The following is a 19,015-nucleotide window of genomic DNA, read 5'->3' as shown; positions in this document are numbered from 1 at the left end:
ACTGAATTGAAACTAACTAAATAAGCTGTGGTGGACTTGCACCTTTTATTTTGAGTCCTGGACCATACAAGTAACTTTACCTAGGCAGTGCACATATGCAGAAAAGAATTGTGCTTGTTCTGCTAATATAGCTAGACTAGGAAAAATAGCTAGGAACAAACTCAATACAAAACAATGCTGACAGAATAAGTGGCTAAATTTTGGGAAGACATGGAGCTACTCCATTGGCTACCTTTTGCAGGCATACACTGCCAATACAGGGTTGGTAGCATAGACACAGCTTCTGTGAAAGAGCAGAAAACACTAAAACTGCAAAAGAACACTGCCCAGACAGGAGGTAAAATGCAGAACTGTGAGCAGGTTGGACCGATTTCATCTATCTTGTACCTGTGTGTGTGTGTGTGTACACAGAAACACACATAGCATTGCCAAAGGCGCAATTGAGATGCCAATAATTGCTCCCTAGAGTTGGAAAAGAACTTGAGGTGGATCTCTAATCTACCACCCACTGTAATGGCTGATTCTCAGCAGCCTTTTCCATGTTTATACATTCCACAAATGCTTTTCAAAGATCTAGCATAAAAAAGGCAACTTCCCTTCAGCACACACAAATTGCCAGAACTAAAGGCTACGCTTTGAGCTAAGTTCTTCCCAGCTATTTGCTCAAGATTTCAGCTGTTGTAGAGTTCTCTAACATACATTTAATCTCGTGCCTTTGGAGTAATTGAGGCAGAACAACAATAAAAATGATACAGAAAGAGTGAGAAGACTCCAGGAAGGCAGAGGGAACCTGATGAAGGATGGGATCAAAAGCAAGCAGAGATCAAAAGATGGTGGTTTCCTTTAACCCTACTCTAAGTAGGAGAAATCTCTTCCCACATACATTAAATTTGGTTAGAACAATCTCTCTACCTTTCACCTTAGAAAACCTGCAAGTAATAACACCAACTAACTCACTTTCCTTTACTCTGTTTTCGCTTGGGTTTGGCTTAGGGCTTTTTTTGATAACAGAGAGCACCGTAGCATTTAGCTGGCTGGGCTTGTCAGACACACATTGCTTAGCTGCTTTATTTTCCCAATATTGGGCACTGAAAATGTCACTCTAATAATTCCTTTTTTTATTGCTGTTGTTTATGTAAACAGGTACAGTCCACCCCACCCCCCTATTTATTCACCATATGCTGACTTCAGACACTAAAACTGATCAGATAATATAATTAACTACTCTGCAAGAGAGTAAAGATCTAAAAGGTTATTGAAAAGCAGATCAGGCATTGTACAATTCATTGCCTCAAGGATGCAGCTAATTTGATTAGGTCATTTACATTTTGTCTATTCGCACAGTGATCAAAGAGCCCAGATCTACTGGTGATGGGCTTCTACGTTTATTTCTCTAGCTAACACGTACGCATTTATAACACCCAGCCCATGAGATCTGATGGACAAACTTTTAGTGTTAACCCAGTAACGACACATGAATTATGCTCTTGGTGACATTTCATTCCACGTGCACACAGATACAGTGCAACTGGATCTCAGCATATTGCAGGATAAGAATCCAGTTTGATCTTCCATTGCATTGCTGGGTCAAGACACTGCTAGAAGCACAAACCACTGAACGGTTATTCTCATCATCCACTTAACAATCTTGTCTCCAAAAAACACTGGAAGCAAACTTTGGAGCAGCTTGATATCATGTTACCAGGGGCAATTTTAAAGTAAAATTGAGTTTTGTGACAAATGTATTTCTGGCACCTGGTACCTACATGCTAGGAGAAGCCTACTACTAAAGATGACTCAGTGCTAAGCTGGAAGCATGTGATAAGTGTCCAGTGAGGGAACACAAACTCTTCAATGAGCTATTGCACTTGAACACAGGTAACTGGTTTCTATCCAACTGGCCACAGAAATTTTAAGTCTGATTTGATTCACTAGTCTGTGACATTAGCACAGAACTAGTCTCACACTTGGTGTTACTGAGTTTGCCAGCTTTTGCTCATCAGCTGGGATTGGGGCATGTGTGTCTCACACAAGGCAGTCTGAAAGCAGGGAAAGTCAAGCAGGAAGCTCATTAAGTTCATGCTTCACTAAGAAGCCTGAATGTACTGATTCATCCTCCTTCCTCCCCCCCCCCAGTCCTTCAACTGCCAGCTTGTGCTGAAATTCTCCAATTATGTTTATCAAGCTAATTCTTCTCCCTCTTTACTTCCAAGGAGCCAAGCATCTGTTCTGACAAACAAATTGAGTTGTACCTTTCGTAGCTTCCCGTAGTCAATGAGCTCTGGACGGTGTCTATGAATTAAAGCACAAAAACCAAGGCCATCCTTCCAACTACAAGAGAGACAGAAGAGAGAACAATGAACACTGCTCAGCCAGGGAGACACACAGTGATGAGCATGAGGGAAGGCATTGGGACAACTAATTCTGGTTTAGTTTCTAACTAACAGTGCTTCTGTAAGTGCTGGGAAGGAGGGATTGTCTTGTATGTGCATGAGACTACAACAAAGATTCCTTTCAGTCCCTACAAAAATCCACTGTGATTAGGACTTGCCCATTGAATTGCCACCTCCTTTTTGGCAGTTCTCTGTGCTGAAATCTCTGTGCATATCTTGTGGAGCATGGGAGGACAGGTATAGAGCTCAGGGTTGAAAAAAGGTGTAGACACAAGCCCTAAAGAAGGAATAAATGCATTCCTTAGGGAAAGGGCAAATGTCCACAGCTATCTCCACTACAGTACTGGCTAGCATGGATGGCAGTTAAGCTCTTAAAAGTGCTTTACATTTATATGATTCATATATATTCAACTCTTCAAGATGTGCTGGAAAAGCACTATTATGCAGAATCTTCACTGGAACATCTGCCAGTTTGGAAATACTAAAGACCAGAGCAAGAAAACCTCTTACGCCTTCCCAACTCTCCCATACTACAAAAACTCTGGGTGCAGTCCTTTTTTCTTGGTTCCTAAGGTGTTTTGAGTTTTCACAGTGCAAACACTCTCTTACTTAGCCCACAGCACATACACTGCTCTCAGAGGACCCAATGGTCTGAAGAACTTAATGAAAGCAGCAATAGTAACCAGAATGAGGAATCGGGATATAGGTACTTGGATCCTCTTAGAATCTCTGCCTTTAACTTCCTAGGCATCTCTCTGGACTACACTGTTACTATGTAATGCACATATGCATTGCCTTGGGAGGTCTGTCAAGAACACTGTTGAATATACTGAGAGATATAGGAAAATAATAGAGATTGTAAAGCTAAGTTCTTGCTTGTGACTCACCTGATATGGAAGTTCTGGATGTTTACATTTTTGTAGGGGGCTGTCTTCCTCTGACACCATAACAAAAGTCCTTCTTTAGCAGATGTTTCTGGTGAAATAAAGAAAACACAGCAATGAACTCATTTTCTTAGAAAACAGGAGCCTCTGGAGCATATGCTAGAAAACAATCATCAACTTCTCTTTGGTAGAGACTGCACTGAATTGTGCTTTATTCAATTTCACTTGTCAGAAAATTTCACTTGTCAGAAAATTTCTTGTTTGGAAGAGTCTACTAGGATAGCTTTGTTACTATTATTTTCTTAATGAGTTTCAGTAATATGGAGATAGCCTTTTGAGACCAGAGAGTCTTGTAGGACTTGTATGAGATAGGTCCATTTTCAGTGCTAGTGCCTGAATCAGCCTGCAAGAAATCCAACAGATTCCAACGTTAAAGTTGGTTTTCAGGCTTAGCCATCCTTTTGAGCTACCCTTGAAATCTCTTATAAGAGAAGGATGTGAAAAACTCTTCTCAGTATACCTGAACCTGGCCATAAATGTCACTGAGATGACAAGGCAGCGTGGGAAGGGTAGCTTCCTAGAATCTTTCAGTGACTCACTTAAGAGCACATTTTGGGCCTTTTAAGTAGCAAAGCCATTTAGTTGTTCATTATTGAACACTGGCTGGAAAGAACTAAAATTTACCTTCAACTGAGATATCCTGAATGGCAAAACGAAGGATGATGGTCCAGATCATTCCAAGGGTCATTTTAACATTGCCATCCACAATTTCTATGGGAAAAAAAAGGTAGAAAGAGAAGAAATAGAAGACATCAAGCTGCAAATACAAATCCTTGTAAAACAGGAGCATTGGGGAGCATTTCTTTTTGCAGATGGGAGAACTGGTATTCCTGCTAAAAACTGTTTTTCCTTGCCTTCCCAGATGTTCTGCTGGTACAGCTCAGTACCCAGTACTCAGACTGGTTCTCTTGCAGTATAATACTGAGAATAAAACAGACACAAATGATCCCAAAGATCAGGAATAAGGACCAATTTAGATCAGTGTAATTTCCCACAGGGGCCTAAAAACACCTCGTTCAGGTTTAATTGCAATCCCTTGGAAGTCATAGAAGCCAAACTGAGGGGAAAAAAAAAAGCCTTCCTTCTCTTACTCTCCTATGTCTACTCCAAGTCACCTATATAACTGCTCAAGCATAATTATACCAGAAGAACCAGTAAGACTTCCCAGTGCAGATGAGCTCTGACAGCTAGTTTTGTCCTGTGAACAAGATACCACTAAGAAAACCATGTAACATCAATATTTTAATTTCAAGCAAGCCTAAACATTTGCCATTTCAAACAAGCCTAAATACATCAGACTGCCTGTATAGGACTTCTTTCAGTCTTATAACTGCCAAAGACACAACAGAGCATTTCTCAAAGTATATGCATCCTGCTGGAAGTGGAAGCAAAGACTCCTGCTGACCAGTCTGCACAGACCATAACAAACTATGATGTTAAGCAGATTGTGATTTATTGCTCACTGGACTCCACAATAGAAATGATCAAGGGTCGAAAACTTGGAGCTTTTACAAGGTGACTGCTTGCGTGTGTGAGGTAGAGTCTGTTTAGGATGGGGATCAAGGTCCTGGTGGGAGGCATTTGGGCCAATGCTGGCCCAGAAAGGGGCTTCCACCATGTATAGACTAGAGCCAAACAGTCCAAACAGTGAGCAGATGGGTCTTAAGTGCTGATACTCAGCATCTATAAAAATTTCATAGAGAGATATATATACACACGTTGCAGAATTTACAGCCTTCACATTCTTGGATAGTGAAACTAGCTGAGCTGCCTCCTCCTACTCATTCTCTAGCAGGTTCCTGCATTGCAGGACCTTTCTCAAATAACTGACAAGTTAAGAGTATTTTCAGCAAGAAAATGGTAAGAATTAACCCACTCTTTGAAGGTAGAATAATTCAAGTCCCGAGAAGGCTGTCAGAAACCTTTTGTACTCCTGTAAACACCTCTGTGCCACTGCTTCCATAAAGCTGCCCAGCAGCAACAAATTGTGTTCTGGGACAAGTAGGAAGTTGCAGTATAGGCAACTGCCACCTGTCTGGATCCTGACACAAAAGAAACAATATTTGAATTTTTCCTTTTAAGCTGTTAAAAATACCCATTTTCTTCTTATGAAAAAACCTCAAAATGTGAGTCTCATTGTATTCAAAACCAACAGACAAGCAGCACACACCCCAAACACATCTTTTTAGGTACCATGTCCACCTGGTCCAAATTCCTGAAAGCTTGTGACTTACTGATACATGTCACACAACTTACAGTGTAAATTAGAATGATAAGCTCCATTGTCCTTTGACATAAACCTCCATTAGGGATTTACAGATGTAAAAGATAGAAAACAAGACATGCCGCCTTGTTTTACACCAGTAAACCCCTGTGTTTGCTCCTTTCTGCACTTCAGAGTACACATACATACCTTGGTGGGGCATCAGTTTGCCCAGAATTAAACAGCCAACAACTTTTCACTGCAGTACAAAAGAACTACAGTTACTGTTGCTGGCATGAAAAAACTACGCTGGCCTGTTGACAGTTTTCTCACAAATTAATTTTTTACAGGCATTTTAGGGTCAGGGGGTTGTCTGCTAGGCTGATGCAAGAAAATGCCATGTGATGGCAAGTATACTCAGTTCTGCACTTCCTGCATTTTTTGCCCCTACAAAAAAAGCACTGCAATCAACTTAAAGGAAAATCCTTACTATTGTTACAGATACTTGAGATACTGCAGCTAAAATATATAAGAAAGCATCTATATTTTCAGCTTGCTTGTTTTGTTCATGTGATAGATCTTTGTGGGGATTTTCAAAAAGCAAAAAACCCAAAGCTTTTAAAAACCACAGCAGTTGGCAGGACTCCCCTAGGATATATTTAAGATCTGAAACTAAATAGAGCTCTCTATTTTAATGGGCTAGATTAAAATCTGATGACAATACTTTAATGCTGAAAACGCTTCATGAACACTAATAAATCAATCAGTGAGCTGAAACAGGTAATTAATATTACTGTTCCATGGATTTTAATTAGAAATAAAGGTCAAGACACTTACATAAAACCAGATAGCTCTAAGTTGCTAATGTGGCATAAGAACTCAGCACTCTGCTCTGGTTACATTGTCAAATTCCAGTTTTATAAAATTAGTTGGTGGAGTTAAGGTGGAAGCACCCCTTCTTCCCCAGTCCTCTTCACTACATTACTCATTTAAAAAGGAAGATGTACTCCCTGCTCCCATCTGATTATTCCTTAGCAGTGAACCAAAACAAAGCTGCTCTGGAAGAAATACAGAGTATTTCTACTGCTTCATCTCTATATATCATTTTCTTTTTCTTGATATAGAGAAAATTCACCACCTACCAAGCAGATACTGATGTCAGTGAGATTACTGAGTGATCATCCCAGGATGCACATTTAACAAGCCACACAATCCCCAGTCTTTTTCTTTTTTTCTCTTTTAAATAGAGTTGACAGAATTTCTATTATTTGTTGGAAGCAGGCAAGCATTTTTCATTTCTAGTGCTAAAAAACTCCTGGCAACCTGATTACAGTCAGGTAGCCTGATCAGAAAGGCCTTATGCTCTTTGGCCCTCACTTACTTGGTTTTCCACCCCTGCATTCCCCAATGCTAACCTCCTTTTCCTTGAGGATCCCTTCAGCACTCTTCAGCTGCTGCCAGTTTCTTTCTAATATAGTGGAATATGGCCAAGAAACAAAAGTGAAAAACGTGGTTGCAAAACAGGTTTGCAAGAGGCTTTCTGCTTCCTGGCGATGAAGAAAAAGAAACTCCACAGGAAGTGTTAAAAAGTTGAATGTAACACTACAAAGCTAGAACAATGTAATGTTTAATTAAAGATACTGTGTTTGTTCCCTGCTGATATAAGGAATGCTCAGTAATGTGAGAGCAATTCACATATTAAAAGGCTAGCAATCAGACAGTATCTTCTGCCTGACTATGCTTTCCAAGTGCTCTTCCTAGGCAGGATCTCTGCAAACACCGTCTGTACTTCCTCCACCACTAGCAGCTGTTGTCTGAACAGCAGCAGCAAGCACATGTTATTAATGTGATTTACATTCAACCTGGGAGTTGATCAGTTGCTGGCTAAAGCTCGTGAGGCATCTGTGTCCACTGGAAGGAAATTTTTTGTGTCAGTGAATATGCTTCCACCTACCTCCCATTACTGTACCAAATAACGTGAACTAAGTATGTAAAAACTACAGTACTCTCATCCACTTGTTTGACAACCAATTAAGGATCTGACAAATATCCAGCCCTCAGGAAGGAAGACTGGCTGGCTATAGAGATGTGCCTTTTAAAATGCCACCACCTTTTTTAAATGCACGAACTCATTTTGAAAAATGCAAAGATTATTAAGATTACTTTTCTGCCATGGCCTGGGTAGTTAGAAGCAGAATACAATACAGAAACTGCTATCCCCCCCCAGCTACTTCTGAGCTGCCCATGAGAGCACAGCCTCTGGTTACCCATGGAGAGAAGTTGTTGCAGGGTATGAACAACTGGCAGGATAGCATTATGATCTGGGAATTGGAGACACAGAACAACAACGGTGACGTAAATAAAGGCTGTTCTGCATTTTGTTTATCCTAACGAGTATCCATGACCCTATCTTCAGAAAGCAAATTGCTAATGATGGTCCAGTCAGATTTAGGACAGATAGCTGGCATTGTTGTTAAGGGTGTACCTCTGGAGTCCCTAACTGTGAGTGGACAGGACATAGGGACAAATACAATGCTGTGTTTCACTCACTGACATGGAGGGACCCTATTTTCCCCCACTTTCCACTGTGCCTGCTTGCACTGCCTGGCGCTTCAATAGATGTTTTGCTCAGATAGGACTTCTACAAATGTTGAAATCTCTAAGTTTTATTTTTCCTTTCACTTTCACAGGTGAGAATAGGGATCAGTTCATTCAAAGTTATCTGTATGTTGAAGGGAACCAGATCTTTTTAAGAAAGCAGCAACTTTCTATACAGATTAAAAATAAAACAAGTTTTAGGGTCACATACTTGACCTATTCAATCTGTTAAATCCCAGGATCATTTGACATTACAATGGAATCTATCACATCAAAAGAAGGCTTCTGAGGTGTCAGATGACAGTGAGATTTCAAAGCAGATGAAAACCATTTGGAAGCTGTACCAGGTTAGTCTCTTCCTTGATCCAGATTTACACTTACCTGCTGAATGCTAGAACTACTTCGATTCTATGGACTCTGGTTAACAGTGTTTAGAATAAAATAAAAATAAATAAATGAATAAATAGAAGCCAGGACATTGATGGCCAATGTGTGCAGAGAACTACAGCTGGCCTGCAGATACAGGACCTTCACACAGGACCTTGCTGCCCAGCAGATACCCAGAGATGGAGCAAGACACCCAAGGGTAAGGAGTGTGCTGTCCTAGCCAGTACCACTACACTGCTGCTGGATGGTGGTTTTCTCCTCTGGGAGAAAAGCCACCTAGAAAACTTCCTAGATCAGTCCAACCTGATTGAGGCATCTACGGCTCATTTTCTTGGTGCAGAGTTATGACTGACTCACTGGTTTTGATCTTCTAGCTTGCTGCTGCATGATGTCTTCTTAAAGTCTGAAAGTAAGTCCTTAAGATTTATGCTCCAGGAAGGTTTATAATCCCTTCTGCGGAAAGAATTAACTGCTGTGCTGTCCAAAGTAAAAGTCTATTTTTATAGCTGATGTGCAATTTACTGTACAGCAAAGACCTAGATGGGCTGGGCAGAAGCCCCTGCACCAGGTTATATTTCTTGCTGACAACCAGAGTGGCCTGGGCTCAGTCTGTGTGCAGGGCAAGCACCGGGGTTGGGGAGTCCATGATGTGATCACACTTACATGTCCTTAGCTGGCATCACAGCACAGGCCCAAGCACTCTCTATAAAAATCAAAGTTAACCCTTAGTCTAAACTTCAGTGCCGTGCTACTTTTGGTAGTATAAAGAAACCCATGTGTATTCACCATGTAGCCACATGGGAAACAGGACAAAGGAAAGCCAGGAAACATTTGGCAGGGGAGGACAGGATCACCATTCAGACTGATATGAAACATACTTCTGTCTCAAAATGGCACCTCAGAGTCTATTTCTGAACAGGGTAACTGCTACGAATCCATACTGAATAACTGGGCCCTAGTGATCTTTGGTCAGAGATCATTTTACTTGCAAATAATTTCTAGGTGCTCTAAGGGTACAGTCACAGCTGACTAAGGAGTAGAGAGCAAAAATAAAATCCAGCGGAAAAAGAGGAAAAGAAACTAGTGCCAGAGAGCGCAGAATCAGGAGAATAAAAAAGGGGAATAGAGCAGGAGAGCAGGAAAGAAAGGTAAACACTGCACATGCTTTAGACTCCCAGAAGGATTCAAATGTCTGTCTGAGATCCAAAGGACAACAGGAGCTGTCTAAAGGTGGAAGACCTCTCACTCCAGGTCCAACTTCTAGCTTGAAAAGGGTCCCACATAGATATGGACTATTGTATCAGACACTGGACACATCAGTCTTTTTTTAAAGGCAAAAATTACCTTAGATAGGTATTTGTGCTACATAAGCAATACTCAAGGCCAAAAATAGCCTCAAGGTGCTACCATTGGAAAAGCTAAGAAATCTGAAGAAAAGTTTTGCATGGAAAATATCAATATCATTCAGCCATTCACCTCTTATATTTTGCTCTTCTATACCCAACACAGTAAAGAGGTGTCTGCAATGTCCCTGGACGCTAGTTCCAAATTATTCCAAAGTCTCCATGAATTTAAAGCAGCATGTTGAGGTAAAGGTCTTGGTAAGATAAACACAAGCCCCTGCAGTGGCAGAGGTATTCTGCCTGATCTGACATGGAACAAGGGAACCATAGAGTGGGGTACATGTCTTGGACATGCCCCAAGAGCATGCCTGAAAGGTCAAAATTGGCGACAGCACACTGAGACTGCACTGACCTCATGAGCTGAGAACAGGCAGGGCTCAGCCCTGTAGCTCCAGGACCCTCCCAAAGGAGGAATGCTCATCCAGAACAGTATCATGGGCTCATTTCCTGGTTGTGTCATGAATTTCCCTAAAGAAACCATGTATTTCCATCTGCAAGGTGGAGATAACAAACCTCCCTCATTTTCCATGGTCACTGTAAATACAAACCTAGAAATACCATAGAAGCAGAGTGTTTCTACAGCAAGTGACAACCAGAGTCCATAGGCAGCATTTACACACAGATCCAGAACAAAGCAAAACAAATGTCAGGAAAACCTGCAAGCCCTTCTGGGTCTTGGGTGACATATCTGCAAAACACTCACCATCTTTGCTAAAAAGACAAAACTACACAACTGCCTGCTTTCTGCATGATCCGCAAGTTCTTCCTGGGGGCATCCCTTGATGCTGCCCACAATGATCTCTACACAACAATACACAGGTCTCAAGCACCCAGCTTTCTGGGGTGCACGAAAAGAAGACTGGAAGCCCCGAAAACTGGAATCTCTGAGGTCTTTGTCCTGTGCTGGGGATTGCACCTGGCTTTGACCCATGCAGTGTCCTACAGCAACAGGCGATCTTCCCCGGCAGCTCTGCAACTAGCTAAATACTTTCCTTCAGCTATGCTTCAGTTGAGACTTTTATTCATTTGAGAAAAAAATATCTCAATTATTTTGTTTCTGCCACTGCCCAAAGTTTTCCTTAACTCATGAAAACCAGAAGAAAAGCAGGAGGACCTGATTCATAAGCCCAAGTGGGAATCAGGTTTAGCAGTCTGGTGTGAAGGCAGGATTTAAATCCAGAGTAAAGGTCTACTATATCCCATTTTTAACTCGATGGCTTATTCTACAAGAACATGGTAGGGCTAGGGAGGTGCAAAGGGAAATGACATGCAGCCAATAAGAAAGACAATGACTAAGCATAGCTTGGGCCCAGACAAACCAGCTGGTTTCCTTACCTTCTGCTCCAATAGATACTAGTTTGACTCCTTTGCTGGCAATGAAATCCAAGGCCTTGTTCACATTGGATATTTTGTGCACTCGCATTTTGCCTCTTTCAGGCTTAGCTAAACGTTCACCTAATAAGAAAAGAGGAAAAAAAAAAGTGTTACAAAACAATTCTGAACCTCTTTTTCCCTGGTGAGTGTTTCCCATGCTGGTGGCTCCCATGGCTCAGCCAGGCAGAGAACATCCTTTCAGGACAGCCACACTCACAGCCCAGGACAGCCCCAGAAAGACAGAAAAGTATCTTTTGTTGCATCAGATATAAGTCAGTAACAGAGAACCTGTCAGAACCTCCCCTTTTCAGAGCAGGTTTGTATCAGCAGTGAAAAGGTCAGCTGAAACCCCACTGAGCTAGGCAGTAGAACTAACCTCCATGAACCACAGGTGAGGAGGATGCTTGGAAACAGCACGAATTTCCCTCCCTGACAAAGGCAAGTGAGGAGGTCTCCTCCAGCATTTGCAATATCCAATTTACAAGGCAAATCTCTCCATGGAAGTCCCTACAGTTAAATATGAGAATGATCTTACAGCTTGCCTTTTCTTACCCCCAACCAAGAAACAGACCTCCTACCTCTCTGGTCTCGACACTGAATGGCCAAAACTGCCTCTTTCAGGAAATTAAATAATTCTTTGGCAAGTGGCTTTATAACTGTCAGGACTGTCATCTCAACTCCTTTCCATTAAGTTTGATGTATCTGTAACTGTACACAAGGTCTCCTACACAGCCATTCATTTTAAATGTTTATAATGAGGCACAGAGAAGGAAGCAGCCTACCCCTGAGGTAAGAGCAGGTTAATCTCTGATAGAAATCAGTCTTAGGATAACAACAGTTCCTGACTGCAACAAAGCTGAAAGACTTGGAAAAGCATTTTCCTGACTGTATTTATTTGAAAGAGTTGCATTAAGTGCAGTCATGTCCTTCCTGATAGGCTGCCTGTAATTATGCTCACAGTCTACTTTTACTAACAATAACCCAACACTCAGAGAAAGCAAATTAAAGCTTGGATGGACAGGTGGACTTTTCAAAGGAACTTCAATTAGAAATATAATTAGATGCGATATCAGGAATCATCTGTGTGTGACACACAACACCAAAAATGAACAGAATGTCCACTTTCAGATCACAAGCTCCAGAATATAAAAACGATCTAAAGAAAATACAAGTATGTTTTGCACTTTAGAAAAAAAAAAGTTATAATTAAAAAGAGATCAAATAGGCAAGTCTAGGCAAGTAATTATTCACCTGACCTACTCAGTTCCAAAAGTCTCCTGCTGTATCTTGAACTGAATATTTAAGCCAATGCCTGCTAACTCAAAACCTTTATTCAATGCTTAAGTGTGAGAAAGAAAAGTACTTGGCTTGTTTCCCAACACAGGAGTGAGGAAAAGCTAAAATAGAGAAAAAATATTATCTCCATAACCATGCCCTACAAGAAAAAAATGCTGGAAATTAAAATCCTATAGAAATGTTTCAGTGGTTACTGCAAGTTGGTGTCATTAGCTCTCACGCTTAAGGATAAAAAGAGATTAATTTTCAAAATGGAACATGGGTGTCTGGCAATTTAAGTAAAAAAATGTATTTTATGCTACTACCTCCATCCTAGGATTAAAAAAAAAAATCTGTTTTACTTCAATGGAACCTTAAGTACACATCATGGTACCTTGCTTTATTTTTCCACTTGGACAATGCTAGTAATTCTAAAGAACAGTTGAAGCATTTTTTGTGACAGTTTCACAATGACATTTATACATTTAGTTTTACAATAGACCTAAGCAGACTTATGCTACCAAACGTCAACAAATGGGTTGAGCCAGCTAAAAAATAATCATTTTCTTCAGCTCATGTGACTGTAAACTAGCCTTGCAAAAACAAAAATAAAGACAAGCGATTAGGTTTCAGCTGGAACAGCAAGCTGATCCAATTCACCTTGTGGCCGCATGTGCAATGCCAATACAGAAGGAGAGCAGCTGAACTGCTCTCCCTGAGGCTGGGAAGAGCAGAATTGTTCCCCCTGACAGCAGTGCTGGTGATTGCAAAATTGCAGTCTCCCTTTCTCAGATTAGAATCCTTTTTTTGTGTACTTCTTAAGTTCCAAAACCAAGTGGCTATTTCCTTCAGACTTGGACTTTATTACAAATTTAGTTTTCCAGAAAAAAGCATCACCTGGTTCCATGTCATATATTATTAATGATGTAGACTGTTAAAAGGAAGCCTGCTAGAAATATGTTCTTCTTTCAGCTATTTGCATCATTGCTTTATTTCTCAGTACTTCTCCCAGCTGAGACAATGAAAACGGTCTACTTGCTTCCATTCTCTGATTCTCATGTACTAGCCCAAGGCTGTACTTTAAGCGCTAAACAATGCAAGGATGTGTTGGCATAGAAGTTGTTTACTACAAGTTCATTTAGGAAAAAAATCAATTAGTCCCTCCTTCTGTTGGGGGAGGGGGGGGAAGAGTCTTATAACTTTATTTTAAAAGTACTAAATGTCAGTTCAGCCTTTTTCAGTCTTGTAGTATTATTTTCAAAATGGCTTTCTCTAGGGAAGGAAACACATGGTGAAAAACAGAACTGTATCTTTTGGGGCAATTTCAAGGGGAGGCTGCAGTTGTTACTTCCAGCAGGAGAGGACCTGCAATGAGGAAGTCCCAGGACTGTCTGTGGAACTTCTGCCAGTGCACAGAGATTGGGGAACCAAGGGGCTCTGGTGGAGCTGAAAGAGGACCTGTCAGCAGCACAGCTCACCATCACAAGGTACTAGGTTGACTAAAACTGAAGCATGTTCCTCTTGCAGATCATCACTGCTTCCCAACTTTGGGAAACTGCATCAAATGGGAAAACTGCTTCTTACCTGCCCTAGCTGCCTGGTAGCAATGTGCTCCCAAGGACACACATGATGTCTGCCCTGAAACAGGTCTCCCACAGTCCCAGTGACAAAGTCCCTCTTCCACCATAGGGCCTCCAGTAGCTTCCCTCATGCAGGCTCCATCCTTCCTACCATGGCAGGGTGGCAGCAACCACCCCACAGCAGGGGCAGACTTTACTTCCATACATCCCATCCATACAGCCAGGTGGAGGAGGCACTCAGCTCTGCATGGCTCTCAGCCAACCTGGACCAGTGCTCCCATGGCTGAAAGCTCTTCTGGCCTTCATCCTCTGGGTTAGAGATCAGCCTCATAGAGTAACCCTACCCATGCCAAATTCCCATCAGCAGCTCTGCAGCTCCCCAGTATATGTGAAGAGGAAGGTGTGAGCCAAGAGCTGAAAGGCAAGCCAGAAGCCAGAACTAGAGGGCTAATAGTCTTCCAGGGACTCACCCTTTTGGTCAATGATGAGTGGGAACCATGGCAAGAACTTACAGACGAACCCTTGCCAAACATCAGGAGATCCCCACATGCTGCTCCTCAGATGGGCTGGTGCTTCCCCAACTACAGACCAAAAGGGCTGCTAGTACAGCCAGTAGCTATATGATCTGTATCATCAGTGGGGCTCACAACTGATAATGGAACTGCCAATGACAGAAATGAAATGGGGAAAAAATGTGCTAAATTTATCTTCTTTTGCCACTTAGGAGAACTTAGTTCTAGCTTCTGCTGTCTCTAGGGAAAGGATGCTCAGTCTTATGTGTGTGAAGGACCATGGTCTCTGGTGGGATGCAGTCCCCAGCTGCTCTCCGTGCATTTGCCCACTCATCTAGCAGCGAGTTGCAGGCACAGAGCTGCTCTGCACTGGGATAGCTACACGCTCTGCCCACACCACCTGTGCAATTGGAAGCCACTAGCTTCTTCCCAAACTGAGGCGGATCTGACAGGCCCTGCCAGTGGGCTCCCAAAGGGACAATAGGAGAGGAAGAGTGGGAGACAATGCAAGGAAATTAAGCAGTGTGAGACAGGAGACCCCCTGCTTTAGCACTGAGCCTCATCTGCCCTCTCCTCTACATACTTCTCTCCCCTTTCTTCCAGTCCAGTGATTAGAAAGTAAGCCATCAAAGCCCATCTGCCCTGCTGTCCAGGCTGCAGCCCTGCCTCTGCAAAGGTACCTAAATACAGAAAATAAACCAATACAACTTTGCTACCTCATTTCTTACAGGCACTGCAGAAAAAATGTGCATGCTGCAAAGCTCTGATAGTGTTTTGAACTCTGATTCCTCCAAACCACAAGCATGGGCAAAACCCCTGAGGTTTCATTCTATATGCATAAATTCTGAAAAACACTGACAGTATACTGATAGCATGTTTGCAGAAACTGGCAAAGAGGAAGGGAAAGGAAAGAAAAGAAGGGAGAGAGGGAAGGCAGTCCGAGTGCTTCGATCATGGCCATTTTGGAACAAGCACCAACGTCAGGAGTGCAAGTCACTGGGTTGCTGTAACTGGCTCAAAAGCCACCAAAAGACAGTCTGTGAGCACACAAACCCAGTTTCACACATACAGTCTTTCTCTTAGTGCCTCCCATGACACTTTACTAAGGTATTTATTTCATCAGCACATCAAAAGGGATTACTGCTTATATGAAACAATCCCTGGGAGATATCTATCTAGTAGTGGGACATTTGTGACTTGGAGTAAAAACAAATACAACCTAATTTGTTCATGCCACTGCTTTTATTTCAGACTGAGTTTTTTGAGATTTTGCTTTTCGGGGGGATTTTATTTTCCCATGAAGGCTTGAGCACTGAGTTCAGATTAAAACTAGAATGGAATGACTTCAGTCACAGCTGAAACTGAAGAACACAAAAGATTTATTGGTTTGATTCCTCTCTTCAAATAACTTCTATCGTACTCCCACTGCCATGTGGCTTTGGTATGATTTGCCAGTGCAGCATTCCCACACTTCCCAGAGCTGTTTCATCAGCCCTGCCAAGCAGTAAAAGCCATTGCTTGAGCCTTCACAGGAAGCAGTGCATTCCTGACAGGCAAAGCTGAGCGGCAGAAGCAGGAACACAGTGGGCAGCCTGCACAGGCCATGAGCTTTGGAGTACATTTCAAAAGTACATTAATGGTCACTGCTGGAGACAGATATTCATTAGGGAGAAATTTGTTCTAAATCAGGAAGCAAAATCTGCAGCATTACAGCCCTTGCAGTCCGTATTCTGCAAGAAAGGAGGAGGAGGACGGATTTCAGCACAAAGATGCTTGAGAACTTGAGAACACCACACATAACCTCTCTCACCTGAAATGACTTCCAGAAGTAACATGAGTTTAAGACCATCCCTGAAATCTTCCTCTATATTCTCAATCTGTGTCCCAGCCTTGCGGAGGTGAGAATTACACCATGCTGTAAATGTCTAAAACATAGGAAAGAAAGCAAGAAAAAAAAAGCAGTTAGTAATCTTCACAGAAACAAAACAACAGTTCACAACCAAAGCAGTGCTGCTAGGTACAATGACAAAGGTTCAAATCTTGTTAGGTTATCACCTTTCCACATGATGTCCTTGTGGACCACAAGGGATAGCACCTCAAAATATTCAAAGAAGTTTCAGGGTGTTCCCATAAAAGAGGGAGTCTGAGTCAGACTGTCACATTACAGCTCCAGCACATCGGATTTTCTGGAGAGGCTTCTCATTTTCTGTTTGGTTTGGAATACCTCGAAACCGATTTTAAAGCATGCTCAGATTGCTAGGGACTCCAGCGATGTTAGATGACACATATTAACATAATATGAAGGAGAACAGAGAACAGCATTTCAGATCTTCTTGTCTCTAGACAGGTGCTTGAGAAAAAAAAGAACCACCGCAACCCTTAGACAGACAATAAGGGACAACATGTTGAGCTCCTCAGCCACATAAACCACATCCCAGTAGTGTCTGTCCTGCTGCCTCCATTCTCACTCACTAACTGCTGAGTAGACTTCCCTTCCCTGTGACTGTCCCACCTTCTCCCCCTCCCCCATCATGTGAAGGAGTAAATACTTTCGGAATAATGATGCTATTATCACTCATTTCAGAAGAAGTGCAGGTCCTAGAAAGGATATAAGTAACGATCACTTAGCAACACCACTGTCTAGCACAGCTCCAAACTCCTACTATTTGAGAGCCTCTGGCAGATGCACCACTGCAGCCATCTCAATAATAAAAATCATAGCCACTCTGTAATTAGTGATATTGTGCACCACCACTGGAAAAATGAGTTTGAAGTGTGGGACAAACTGAGATACAAACCACAACATAGTCAGTAGTACTCAGGCTAAACAAAACTCTTTTTTGAAAGCACCTTCTGACCTCAAGTGGTCAGGATAAAAGGACCTCTCATATGAGAGAAATTAATTCCACCACAACAGATGACATGACACATTTTCTGTGGTTACAATTTGTAAGCCCATGCTCTGAACAATGGGCATGTGGGGACAGGGGAGAGACCGCCTCTTCCAAGAGATAGGATAGTAGGGATCATCTCAAAAGAGCACTGTGTAAAAGGGTCTGAAAGAGAAAAGTGCTGCCATTTGATGGTCAAAACACAAGAAGCAAATATAAAACACCTCAGACACCTCTGTGTGGCATAGAGTTAAACAGGCGAGAATCATAGAGCCAAACTTGAAGACGCAGAAGCTGTTTGACACAAAACTACTGTTCCAAGAGTAAATGGTAGAAACCAGGTCTTTCAAAGAGGACAAGTTTGTTCAAGTGCTAACGAATGCATTTCACAGTGTTTGAATAGGACACCAAGCAAACCCTTTCCTTTGTACAACCTGATAACCCCTCAATCACTCTTTAAATAGAAGGGTGAGGTTTCTCAAAAATAACCAAGCTCAGTGATACTACAAGAAAACTCTTCCCTCCCTCTCCCAGATGTGATCTGAGAGCCAATTCGACTCACTGACCCAGCAAAGAACTGTTTACTTTCTTAAGGCTAGTCTTCTGCTCAGTAGTGCATGGAGACAGTTCAGCACAGTCTAACAAGCCTCTGCAGGAGAAAATTTGGCATACATGGGCCAAGCAGGAGGGTGGAGTGGACCACAGCAGCCATTCTGTCTTAGGCTGCTGGGGAACCACAGAAGTAAGGACTCATACTGAAGAATAGCATGCCAAAAATTTAGAAATACTTCACGACTGCTTACACCACACACAGGATTTCAAAAGAAACATTACCCCAAATGGCAAAGGGCTTGTTCTCAGTTGTATCAAAGCTGCATTTTCACTACTAACCTGCTTTCATTTGAGTTTACCAGACTACAAATAGTGTGGCAGAATCTTTACTTGTAAAAAGCATTGCTCAACAGCTGTCGAGCTTCCCACTGCTGTGCTCTGTCCTTGCTCTCCACTGGGACTCTGGGATAGAGCAGGATAACAGTGCAGCTGTAAATACTTTCATGGCAATGGCCCTTTAGACAGATGCATGTATTGTGAAAGTCTGGGATCTCTTTTTTCAAGATGGCCTGGTTTCCTCCCAGATTTGGAAGACTGGAAAAAAAGAAGTGTAAGACATTAAGCACCTTTTATTGCTTTTTCTTGTTAATCCCCTGAAAAATAAAAGAGGTTTGTTTTTGGTTTTTTTTTCAAATAAGAGTGATTTTAATTGAAAAAGGGCCCTGTATCCTGAAGTACATCCTTTTGGTCCTATATTCTTCCTTCTAGTGCCTGAACTGTATTATAAGAAGAAAGGTTAACTTATTTGGCTCCCTTTTGCTGCCAGGTTCCTTCACTCCTCCAGAAGGGCAAATGAGAGCAGACATGCTTTCGAATGCTACATTATCATCATATATCAAGATA

General features: G+C 42.0%; 1 protein-coding gene across 5 annotated transcripts in view; it reads right to left on the bottom strand.

Moving 5' to 3' along the window:
• Nucleotides 1-19,015, bottom strand: part of ACTN1 (actinin alpha 1) — an 88,069-nt gene that overhangs the window by 29,780 nt on the left and 39,274 nt on the right. For all 5 annotated transcript variants that reach the window (XM_032690803.1, XM_032690800.1, XM_032690802.1 and 2 more), the window contains exons 2-6: nucleotides 16,480-16,594; nucleotides 11,264-11,383; nucleotides 3,962-4,048; nucleotides 3,281-3,368; nucleotides 2,253-2,331 (exon numbers count right to left, since the gene is read on the bottom strand). In XM_032690803.1, the coding sequence (XP_032546694.1) occupies nucleotides 2,253-2,331; nucleotides 3,281-3,368; nucleotides 3,962-4,048; nucleotides 11,264-11,383; nucleotides 16,480-16,594 (489 nt within the window). The remainder of the gene's footprint in view (nucleotides 1-2,252; nucleotides 2,332-3,280; nucleotides 3,369-3,961; nucleotides 4,049-11,263; nucleotides 11,384-16,479; nucleotides 16,595-19,015) is intronic.

This window comes from Chiroxiphia lanceolata, chromosome 6, assembly GCF_009829145.1.
Source record: "Chiroxiphia lanceolata isolate bChiLan1 chromosome 6, bChiLan1.pri, whole genome shotgun sequence".
Classification (NCBI taxonomy): domain Eukaryota; kingdom Metazoa; phylum Chordata; class Aves; order Passeriformes; family Pipridae; genus Chiroxiphia; species Chiroxiphia lanceolata.
Note: the sequence above shows the minus strand (reverse complement) of the source record. Positions and strands in the feature narration are given on the sequence as shown.